Source organism: Capricornis sumatraensis, chromosome 6 (assembly GCF_032405125.1).
Source record: "Capricornis sumatraensis isolate serow.1 chromosome 6, serow.2, whole genome shotgun sequence".
Classification (NCBI taxonomy): Eukaryota; Metazoa; Chordata; class Mammalia; order Artiodactyla; family Bovidae; genus Capricornis; species Capricornis sumatraensis.
Window position 1 is genome coordinate 58941660 of NC_091074.1, and position 12367 is coordinate 58954026.

Below are 12367 nucleotides of genomic sequence, written 5' to 3' on the forward strand. Positions count from 1 at the left end.
AGATAACATTTTTCTGCTGAATTGTTTTCTACCATCTATAAACTCCACAATAGTAACTAGCAGACAACATAAATCTAATTACTAAGACTATATCTATGTAATATACAGTACTGGTCATAAGATCTCTAGGACAAACTCAATATATGTAAATGCACAAAGGCAGAACTACATATACAGAGATTCTAAAAGAGTCTAAGTTATACGATATGTGATTACATTATAACTGCATGGGAATATTCATTCCTTTTCTTTTCACTATAAATTAAAAATAAAAAGTTTGCTTTGTTTTGTTTCTTGGACTACTTGCCCCAGAGGGATGTTTAGTAGGAACTTTCAAAGACTATACATGAATTCTTTACCATTGTACAACTTTAGCCACTATGTGACATGAAACCAATAATATGTAAGTAATGTTAGACTATATGAAAATCAATCTTATTAAAAAAAAAAACACTCTGGGGATGGGAAATCTAACAGTCAGAGGGTCTAATAACAACTAGACACTATCACTCTGGGACTGATAAACACACTAAGATGTCCTCAAAAATAACTGCTTTCAAAGAGCGGCAATCAAGAGAAATTATTTGGCAACAATAAAAGGTTGAGATCAGACATTTCCCCCAATTACCCTCCTGTAGCATGCCAAGTCAGGATCATTGCCCACCCCACCTCAACCTTTGACCTCTCCATTTTCACCACCCCATCCCAGAACACCTCTAGCAGAGATGTACAAAAGACAAAGGGAGAAAGGGTAACTCACCTCCCTGACTTTCTCAATGGCATTGGTGAAGATGTAGATAATAACAAGCCACTCTTGCACGCTGGGCTGGGGCTGCATCTCCACCAACACGGTGTAAGTGAACAGCATAAGGAATGCCAAGTACACCATCTGTGAGGGGGACACGCGTTCCCTGGTCATGAGTGAGAGTCATAGTGGAGGACACCAAGCAGACAAGGACCCAACTCAACAGCAGTCACATGGACTTCAACATGAGAGCAGGGAGTATACCTGGGACCACCTGGCGCTCAGTCGCTTCCGACTCTTTGCGACCCCATGGACTACAAGATCCATGGAGTTCTCCAGGCCAGAATACTGGAGCAGGTAGCCTTTCCCTTCTCTAGGGGATCTTCCCAACCCAGGGATCAAAGCCAGGTCTCCCGTACTGCAGGTGGATTCTTTACCAGCTGAGCCACAAGCGAAGCCCAATATCAAGGAAGGCACAAGAATCCATGGTTCTCTATTCTATGATTCTGTGGAAGGAAAGAAGAGCACTGTCCTCAAATGCATCAAAGTGGGCACTATCTCATCTTATTGGCTCCTGATCAGAATTTTCAGAACCCTGCACATTCTGGCATGGACACAGTCAGGCTAAGAACAAGCCAAGAGGGAACTGCACACCTTCTCCTCCATTTAAACAGAAAACATGTGTCCTAAGGATGCCAAAGGAGCAATATTGGTAGGAGACTGTTTTCAAATAAGTTGTGATGTTTATAACTGCTGAGAATTTTATTTTATGCTGATTAAAATATCCTGGTTGATAGAAAAGTATTATCTGATTGTGAATCTTTACAATTAAAGACTGTTGACATTTTTATCTATAGCCTAACACATGATAGACAATCAAGAAATGTATGTTTAAGCGGTATGTATATTAAACCTAGATTTCCAGTCTCTTACAAGAATCAAGGCACAGTAAACACATACACTGGAGAAGGCGATGGCACCCCACTCCAGTACTCTGGCCTGGAAAATCCCATGGACAGAGGAGCCTGGTAGGTTGCAGTCCATAAGGTCGCTAAGAGTCGGATACGACTAAGCGACTTCACTTTCACTTTTCACTTTTATGCTTTGGAGAAGGAAATGGCAACCCACTCCAGTGTTCTTGCCTGGAGAATCTCAGGGACAGAGGAGCCTGGTAGGAGGCCATCTATGGGGTCGCACAGAGTTGGACACGATTGAAGCGACTTAGGAGCAGCAGCAGCAGCAGCAAACACATACATATAGATATATGGTGATTAACAGCTTTGTGATCTTATCTAACATTCTTATGTCTTAAAATTTCCAGAACTAAAATAGCTACACACATTTAAAAATGTGACACATATTACTAAGTTGCCAGCCAGAAAGGCTTTACCAATTTCTCAATCACCAACAAGGGATGAGACAATGCAGCCCTTCAAATATCTTCAGAGACCATGCACAGTGCTAGCTGATAAACACGTATTACAAATCCCAGATCAAAAGAGAGAAAAGTGCCTGTGTGTGTGTTCATTCTCATGAGAATCATATTATTTTAAACTGAATCCTTATTTATGAAATCTTTTTGAGCTCTACTTAAGTTTGATAAGTCTGCTAAGCTTAGTTCTGCATAGAGAATGGCTGAAATCACTTTTGACTATACCATATTGGCATATACAATAAGTGGTATTTCAGGCAGGCATAATGGCTTATTAGCATTGTCTATGAGTTAAGAAACTTAATAGAGAAGCATATAAGAAAGTTAAGTAAATTCTATACTTCTCTAGATCTGTATTTCATAGTTTTAATATGTTTGATGATCCTGTAGGGATGCAATTTAAATAAACTTGTACTGTCAAGCAGAACGTTTTTTACATCGTTATCACTGGTTTCTTGGTGGCCAGACACCAAAACACTGTAGATATTGGTGGTATTACTTCTGACTCTTTTTTTTTTCTTTCCAAGTTTTAAAACGATATCCAAAAATGTTTACATTTTTGCTTTTTCATCATAGAATTTACAACAAGACATTGCTTTAATAAAGCACACGTACCATAACCTAGCAATGTAACGGCCATGACTAAAATGCCTGTGCTCACAGCTAATACAATTCATTGTGGTGTGTAGATATGGTTGGCTAGTTCGTTTATTTGCATCATCATTATTGTTGTTGTTGTTCCATTTGCTTAGGTTGCTCCTCTCTCTAAGTGTTCATAAGCTGGGGTTTTCTAAGGGAAGAAACACTTGAATACTCTACCCAATGATGTGACAATGGTTGGGCTTCCCTGGTGGCTCAGCTGGTAAATTATCCACCTGAAATGCAGGAGACCTGGGCTTGATCCCTGGGTTGGTTAAATTCTCGATGCTACTATCATCAGAGTCTCTATGATTTTGTTGCATATTCACAAAAGTGGTAAAACCTGAATCATCTGAATGAAGATTTTATTTTTGAAAACATAAAAGTTACTTGGACCTATGTACTTATTCAATAAGTGTATGAAACAAGTGTGTGGTTGGGCAAGGAATATTTTGAAATATAACACATTTATATAAATATCCTCTTATAATGACTTCAAATGTTTTAGAAATATACAACCTTGACTATAAGCAATTTAACTATAGATAAGCATTAGAATCCCAAAGAAAGGCAATGCCAAAGAATGCTCAATCTACCTCACAATTGCACTCATCTCACACACTAGTAAAGTAATGCTCAAAATTCTCCAAACCAGGCTTCGGCAATACATGAACCGTGAACTTCCAGATATTCAAGCTGGTTTTAGAAAAGGCAGAGGAACCAGAGATCAAATTGCCAACATCCGCTGGATCTTCAAAAAAGCAAGAGAGTTCCAGAAAAGCATCTATCCCTGCTTTATTGACTATGCCAAGGCCTTTGACTGTGTGGATCACAATAAACTGTGGGAAATTCTGAAAGAGATGGGAATACCAGACCACCTGACCTGCCTCTTGAGAAACCTGTATGCAGGTCAGGAAGCAACAGTTAAAACTGGACATGGAACAGACTGGTTCCAAATAGGAAAAGGAGTACGTCAAGGCTGTATATTGTCACCCTGCTTATTTAACTTATATGCAAAGTACATCATGAAAAATCCTGGACTGGAGGAAGCACAAGCTGGAATCAAGATTGCCAGGAGGAATATCAATAACCTCAGATATGCAGATGACACCACCCTTATGGCAGAAAGTGGAGAAGAACTAAAGAGCCTCTTGAGGAAAGTGAAAGAGGAGAGTGAAAAAGTTGGCTTAAAGCTCAACATTCAGAAAACTAAGATCATGGCATCCGGTCCCATCACTTCATGGGAAATAGATGGGGGAATCAGCAGAAACAGTGGCCAACTTTATTTTTCTGGGCTACAAAATCACTGCAGACGGTGACTGCAGCCATGAAATTAAAAGATGCTTGCTTCTTGGAAGGAAAGTTATGACCAACCTAGACAGCATATTAAAAAGCAGAGACATTACTTTGCCAACAAAGGTCCGTCTAGTCAAGGCTATGGTTTTTCCAGTGGCCATGTATGGATGTGAGAGTTGGATGATAAAGAAAGCTGAGCACCGAAGAATGATGCTTTTGAAGTGTGGTGTTGGAGAAGACTCTTGAGAGTCCCTTGGACTGCAAGGAGATCCAACCAGTCCATGCTAAAGGAGATCAACCCTGGGTGTTCATTGGTAGAAATGATTTTGAAGCTGAAACTCCAGTACTTTGGCCACCTGATGCTAAGAGTTGACTCATTGGAAAAGACCCTGATGCTGGGAAAGATTGAGGGCAGGAGGAGAAGGGGACGACAGAGGATGAGATGGCTGGATGGCATCACCGACTCAATGGACATGGGTTTGGGTGGACTCCAGGAGTTGGTGATGGACAGGGAGGCCTGGTGTGCTGCGGTTCATGGGGTCGCAAAGAGTTGGACACGACTGAGCAACTGAACTGAACTGAAGCATTAGGAAAAAAAAATACTATTAAATAAATGTAAAAACCACTCAATACATTTAGTGTGTAGTTACTGCTTTCGCTATCTCTCCATCCAGGACAGATTTAGTATTTGATACAATTCTTCTAAAATTTGTATTGTTCTCCATATAAGTATTTGCTACTGAAGACAACAACAACAAAAACTTCCATTTTCAGTCTATATTACACAACATTTCTACAAAGAAAAAAAATCAATTCAACTCCTAACATTTTTTGCCCAAGATGGGAAATGAATCCACCCTCATCCCTTAATTCTACAATCACTATTATTCATTTTATTGTTCCACAAAGTTTCAAATGCTTAGTTCCAGCTGTGCTAACTGTAAGCACTCAGAAGAAGACAAAAATTCTTGTGCTTTCACTCCCAAAAGTAGGAAAGACCTGCCCTCACCTTTTCTCACCTCCCTCCAATCTTCTTTCCTACCTCTTTTGCCAGGCCTCCCACTTTTTCTAAACTACATTTTTATTACAAGTTGGTAAATCAGGCATATCACTATCAACATTATCATTAACAATTAACCATCCTGAATACTATATATAATTTTTTAAATGAGACCAACCGTATAAAACCAAAACTTGACAATTGGAGCACTGTAGAACTCATAGACTTTCCTGGTCCAAGGAAGGGTTTGGGGCCCACTCTTTAAATCAAAGTGCTGACTTTCATCGGTTTTCTCATCAGGTCCCCTTTCCAAATCACAGTCTTTCTGTAAAATAAACAAATAATTATTTATTGTCAGAGCCTTAACTAAATTACTAACATTTAAAAACATCTAAAATATTATATATTTCATAAATATATTAGAAATTAATTGGGCATCCACCTGCCAAATTATAATCTTAGTCTTGAACAGAAGAAAAACTACATGTATTATATCGATCTTTGACAAGGTAAAGAGAACAGGGCATTTCTGAAAAGCAAGTTGAGTCTGCCGTAATCAAATTTAGTCAAACTAAGTGTAGTTCCAAGCATTTTAAAATGGTCCCTCTTCCTGTTCTTTTTAATCTCCTTTATCAGTAATTTTGGAACCTAAGGATATTCATATAAATAAAGTCCTTGTGAAATCAATTAAGTAGAGAATAGAATTGTTTCCATATAAAAGGAGGACAAAATGGACAGAGAATGGTGATACATCTTTCCCAAGTCACAGGGAAGTCAGGCTCAGTGTTAGTTTATCAATACAATATTGTAATCCAATTAAAATAAATAAATTTATATTTAAAAATACTAATGAAACAAGAAAAGAAAGGGATAAGGAGATTAAATACTTGATAAACCTTTAATAATATTATAAATACACTAATAAAATAATAATTAAGAATAAAAAAAAAGAATTCTGATTTTGACAGCTTCTCCACTCATTAATAACATAGGTTCTTTACCTGAAGTTCATGAACTCTCTGAGCTTCTGGAGTTCTTTGCACCTGCTGCAATTATTAAATTAAATTATTAGATTATTAAATGCCTGCACCTGCAGGCATTTGTGTTGTACATGCATTTGCTAGGGAAAGCATTTTCCATCACTTTCTCAAAAGTTATGGGTCAGCCTAAAGGGGTTAACAGTTGTAGGTGGTGAGAAATGAATATCTGTGTGACCAGGAAGTGGTTGCATGAATGTGACTAACAGAGACGTCCACACAGAAGAGAGAAAAAAAGAAAGAGGGAAAGGCACTTGCACCCAGGTTACTTTTGAGAAGAGGAAACCTAGGGATGATGAAAGAAAAGCAAAAGAGATATCATCCTACTTCATAGATGTCTGTGTGATTTTAATCTTTTAACAGGAAATGTATTACTTTTGTAATATTATGAAAGTCATATTACATGAAAAGAAAGGAACGTTCTCTGGTGCCTCTCAGACCAGCCTATTTCTTCAACCTATCCACAAAAGATGTCTCTCAAACACCAGATCTGCATGATTACCAAGAATTTCCAAGCCAAGGAATGAATCAGGTTTTGCCTGAATTATCCATGTAATAGCAAGAAACTTTAAATTTTGAGGCCTCAGGCCTCTAGATGGGTATTCTCAGGGTCTAATTGATAGTTCTGTCATTCATGTCACTTTGGAGAGTGGAATCAGAGATGTGATTTACTAACAGTTACTAACAGTTACTAACTGAGCCAGTTACTAACAGTAAACCAGCCTAGAGTTAAAATGGCTTAGAACTGAGGCTTAGAACTGATTTTAAAAGTCATTATATACTGTGATTTTAATGACATCAGTTCAGTTCAGTCGCTCAGTTGTGTCTGACTCTTTGTGACCCCATGAGTTGCAGCACGCCAGGCCTCCCTGTCCATCACCAACTCCCGGAGTTCACTCAGACTCACGTCCATCGAGTCAGTGATGCCATCCAGCCATCTCATCTTCTGTCGTCCCCTTTCCCTCCTGCACTCAATCTTTCCCAGCATCAGGGTCTTTTCCAATGAGCCAACTCTTTGCATGAGGTGGCCAAAGTACTGGAGTTTCAGCTTTAGTATCATTCCTTCCAAAGAACACCCAGGGCTGATCTCCTTCAGAATGGACTGGTTGGATCTCCTTGAAGTCCAAGGGACTCTCAAGAGTCTTCTCCAACACCACACTTCAAAAGCATCAATTCTTCAGCGCTCAGCTTTCTTCACAGTCCAACTCTCACATCCATACATGACCACTGGAAAAACATAGCCTTGACTAGATGGACCTTTGTTGGCAAAGTAATGTCTCTGCTTTTGAATATGCTATCGAGGTTGGTCATAACTTTTCTCCCAAGGAGTAAGCATCTTTTAATTTCATGGCTGCGGACACTATCTGCAGTGATTTTGGAGCCCAAAAAAATAAAGTCTGACACTGTTTCCACTGTTTCCCCGTCTATTTGCCATGAAGTTATGGGACTGGATGCCATGATCGTAGTTTTCTGAATGTTGAGCTTTAAGCCAACTTTTTCACTCTCCTCTTTCACTTTCATCAAGAGGCTTTTTAGTTCCTCTTCACTTTCTGCCGTAAGGGTGGTGTCATCTGCATATCTGAGGTTATTGATATTTCTCCCAGCAATCTTGATTCCAGCTTGTGCTTCTTCCAGCCCACTTCAGAAAGACTCCAGAAAGCTATTTAAGTAATGATCTTGTTGTTAAATGACTTATCTTATTATTATAAAACATTAATTGAGGGCTTCCCTGGTAGCTCAGTGGTAAAGAATCCACCTGCCAATGCAGGAGACACAGGTTCGATCCCTGATCCAGGAAGATCCCACATGCTGTGGAGCAAATAAACCATGTGCCACAATTACTGAAGCCCCTGTGCCCTAGAGCCCGTCCTCCACAACAAGAGAGTAGCCCCCACTTACTGCAACTAGAGAAAAGCCATCAATGAAGACCAAGCACAGCCAAAATAAATAAAATTATTTTAAAAAACACTAATTGAGCCTATCTCTGATTTGAATTCAAAGACCAAATACCATGACATGTATATGAAGTTCTTGATGTTGTATCTGATTATGATATCAAATAAAATACACAAGATTATCTGCTAAGATATCTGGAAGCAGAGTGCTGGAAAAACACATGTGTTGGGAAGATTGATCAAGCAGGAATATTTCCACCAGTTTTCAAGGAGATGATGACATGTCCTCCAGATAGGATGACTCAGAGTGAAGTCTCTTAAAATGTGGCCTGGTTTAAAGATAGTTCTTGGCCATGTGCTCTTACCAGAGGGAAAGATTTTGCAGCCTTAAGGCATGAAATAGAACTCCAAATGAGGAAAAATGTGAAAGAAGGCTGTACTGTTAGCCTTGAGACTATATAAAATCAAACATGTATATGTGAATGTCTCACATATAAAGATTGCCTTCTATTTCTAATAAGGTTAGGCCAGCACTACATTTCTTTTCTTTCTTTAAAAAAAAGAAAAGTGAAACAGTCTAAACTTAGTAGACATATAATCTAACCAGTACAATCACAATTATGACAACTTGCAAAGCCCAGTTTTGCAACAGAGAATTTCTCACACACTCTGTAAAGGTTAGAATGTACCTGGCATCTTGTACTTTGAGAACCCCAAACGGAACTATCAGGCTTAGAAAAGAAAGGAAGGGAGGGGAGGAGGGATAGAAGAGGAATACATATACCCAAAGAGTCATGATAGTCAAAATATTTAAGAACTCATCTGGTTAACTGATCTGGCATTATCAATCAGAATGGATGCTCAACCAATCACAACAGATGCCAGCCACACAAACTATAATTATTTTTCATTTAACATTTATCAAAGATGTTATTAACATTATAACAAATACCTCATAAGTACAAAACCCCATCAGACAAGACACTAGCTAAAGATGCCTCACTGAAGTATTAAACACCAGAAAAGATGTTCACTACACTTCATAGTCCGTCTAGTCAAAGGTATGCTTTTTCCAGTAGTCATATACATATATGAGAGTTGGACTATAAAGAAAGCTGAGCACCGAAGAATTGATGCTTTTGAACTGTGGTGTTGAACAAGAGTCTTGAGTGTCCCTGGGACAGCAAGGAGATCCAACCAGTCCATCCTAAAGGAAATCATTCCTGAATATTCATTGGCAGCTGAAGCTGAAACTTTAATATTTTAGGTACCTGATGCGAAGAACATCAGGGTCATTTGAAAAGACCCTGATGCTGGGAAAGATTGAAGGCATGAGGAGAAGGGGACGACAGAGGATAAAATGGTTGGATGGAATCACTGACTCAATGGACATGAGTTTGAGTAAACTCCCAAAGTTGGTGATGGACATGGAGGCCTGGCGTGCTGCAGTTCATGGGGTCACAAAGAGTCGGACACAACTGAGTGACTGAACTGAACTGAACACCTCATAGTAAATGGCAACTTCATCAGCAATGATCCAAGTTGAAACATAAAATTCAAAAAATGGATGCGCAGACAGCATACTGGAGGCTCTTCAGCAAAGACGGGTTGGAAGAGAACCAGCTCAAGTTACCCAGATGTGAAAAAAGTACACATCTGGGAACTCAAGCAAAACCATCCAAACTCATTGGATATAACAAGTGAAAAAACTGCAGCATGAAACAGTGAAGATCAGCACAAATTGTAAACTAGCATTTTATAAAATATTTTGAAGGCTATAAGACATCCTTTATTATAGCTTTCGATAAACAATAAATCTATTTGTTCCACTAGTCACAAAGGAAAATGAAATATTAAGCAGCTTCCTAGATATAATAGAGTCTTTGGTTTTGGCAGAAATAGGATATTTTGCTTAATCATACATGGAGGTTAATCAGAACTACCATACACAGTATACCTGACCATACTATAATATGATTAAGATTGTTAAATAGTTTGTTAATAAATAAGCTATGCATCTGTGTATGTTTGTGTGCAGTCCAGGTCACGAAAACTTAGTTCACCATGATATCATACTAACCTGACAAGAATTTTCTTTGAGAGTGCTGGTGTTCTGGTCACCATTATACCATGTAAAGTCCTGGGACTGTGGGACATGTGACATTTCCGCTTTGCTTTTAAACTCCAATGTCAAAATGGCAGGTGGGAAAAGAATACTGATGATGATCTTCAAAAGAGGAGAACAAAGCAGGTAGTGAGGGTTATACAAGGCACACATATGATCCAAATAAAGTCAAGATTTGGGTGTATAGGAAATGTCAGATCCATCCCCAACTAAGTGGATACCCTGACTGTATACATTTTCTGACTTAAGAATTCCAATACCAGAATTGTCTCCCTCAGAAATACTCATGAATCCAAGCATATGTATAGGGATCTTCATTGAAGGGCTATCTGTAATGGCAAAAAAATTAGTGTCAACCTAAATGTCCAACTAAGAAACTGAGTGTAAAAGTCCATCTCTAGAAGGATAGCTGACGTGGAACAACCTAACAGTGGAATTCAGTCAGCCCATCATATATGTGGGCTTTGCATCCACAGATGCAACTAACTGTGGATTAAAAATATTAAAAAAAAAAAAAAATTCAGACAGTTCCAAAAAGCAAACTTGAATTTGGAGCACTCTGTCCCTGGTGGCTCAGATAGTAAAGAATCCGCCTGCGATGCCACAGACTTGGGTTCAAACCCTGAATCGAAAAGATCCTCTAGAGAAGGACACAGCAACCCATTCTTGCCTGGAAATCCCAAGGACAAATGGACTGCAGTCCATGGGGTTGTAAGAGTCAAGACTTAGCGACTAAACAACAACTAGCAGGAAGCCTCTGTATATCATAGGGAGCCCAACCTGGCACTCTGGGATGACCTAGAGAAGTGGAATGGCGGGGTGGGGTGGGGGGAGGTTTAAGAGGGAGGGGATTCACATTAATGTGTGGCAGAGACCACCAGAACATTGTAAAGCAATTATCCTCTAATTAAAAACAGAAAACTAGAGGCAGGGCACTGAGAAGTCTTCTTTTTCAATGAGCATAATGCTTGAATAATTCCTTAAAGCCACTAAGTAGTTATTATCACATAAAACACTCTAAAATTTATTTATATTATAAATTAATAAGGTAAAAGCATACCAAGTCCCTCTGTTTACATCCATCTTCCATCACACATATATTTTCTCTGCCAGTAAAACCCACTAGAGAATGTATAACTCTAGACATCCAAAGTTTTCACTCTATTGCTATCATTCATGAATTTATTTATGGTCTATTCAACTCGTATGGCCTTTCAGAGTAAAGAGCTTGGATTTACTCAATTCTGTGAGAATCATCTTGGTGAACATTATCTCTTTCGAGCTAAAATTAAGCCCCAGTATTCTGGAATTCAGTGAATGAAAATAAGATTACCCTGACTCTATACCATTCATGATTAAATAAACTAAAGCCATGCCCTTGTCAATTTCTTTTCTTTTTTTTTTTTCATGATGAAAACTCTTTTTGTTGTTTTGTTTTAAAGCCTGATCTCCTGTGGAAGTTCTCTGGACTTGTCCCGGTTTTGGCAGGGATTGGTTTGTTTGTGTCTTTGTTTTCTTTTCAGATGTTGAACCCAAAAAATATGCAATATTCTAAGTCTGGAAACATCATAGTTATCAAACACAATGATAATATGGCACTAATTAATTCCTAATCTACTTCCTGAAAAGCTCCGCATTCTGTTGCTATTGACCACTGCAGAACAATCAGCTCGTGAAACAGTGTTCAATGACATCAACATCCCATTTCCAAGGAAGGGTTTGGAGTCTATTCCCTAAAAGCACTTACATGAGCTCCTTTCCACATAAAACTCCACAAGGTCTTCCTCCAGTCTTCATCCATTTGGAACTAGTCATTTTACAATTATTTATGGAAGTGTTCCCAAAACTTACAAGCCAAGCACTGATAAATTAGGATCCAGGCGTAGAGAGCAATATGGTTTACTGTAAGTCAGAGATTCTAGGTAGCTAATTCAGTCTTGTCAGCTCACCATGTTTGGGGGCAAAACATTTAGTCTTACTTCACTTAAGTCTCTTTGTTGATATAAAAATAAAGTATACAAGGAGCAGAAAGTTATTACGTTCTCAGGAATAAGGGTTTATAATTTCTAATTCAAGATGAAAGATAAGGCTAAACTATAATGGAATACAAAAATTTGGATATAGTGGTGTGAACAAATGTGTTTGAGGGCAGCTTTACAAAACAGCCATTTATTTCCTGAAACATTACATTAGATGAG

General features: G+C 38.6%; 1 protein-coding gene across 1 annotated transcript in view; it reads right to left on the reverse strand.

Moving 5' to 3' along the window:
* The window catches only part of TRPM6 (transient receptor potential cation channel subfamily M member 6), a 105364-nt gene that overhangs the window by 55302 nt on the left and 37695 nt on the right, over positions 1-12367 (reverse strand). The window contains exons 18-20 of the mRNA XM_068974221.1: positions 10125-10271; positions 5291-5437; positions 761-889 (exon numbers count right to left, since the gene is read on the reverse strand). Coding sequence (XP_068830322.1) covers positions 761-889; positions 5291-5437; positions 10125-10271 — 423 coding nt within the window. The remainder of the gene's footprint in view (positions 1-760; positions 890-5290; positions 5438-10124; positions 10272-12367) is intronic.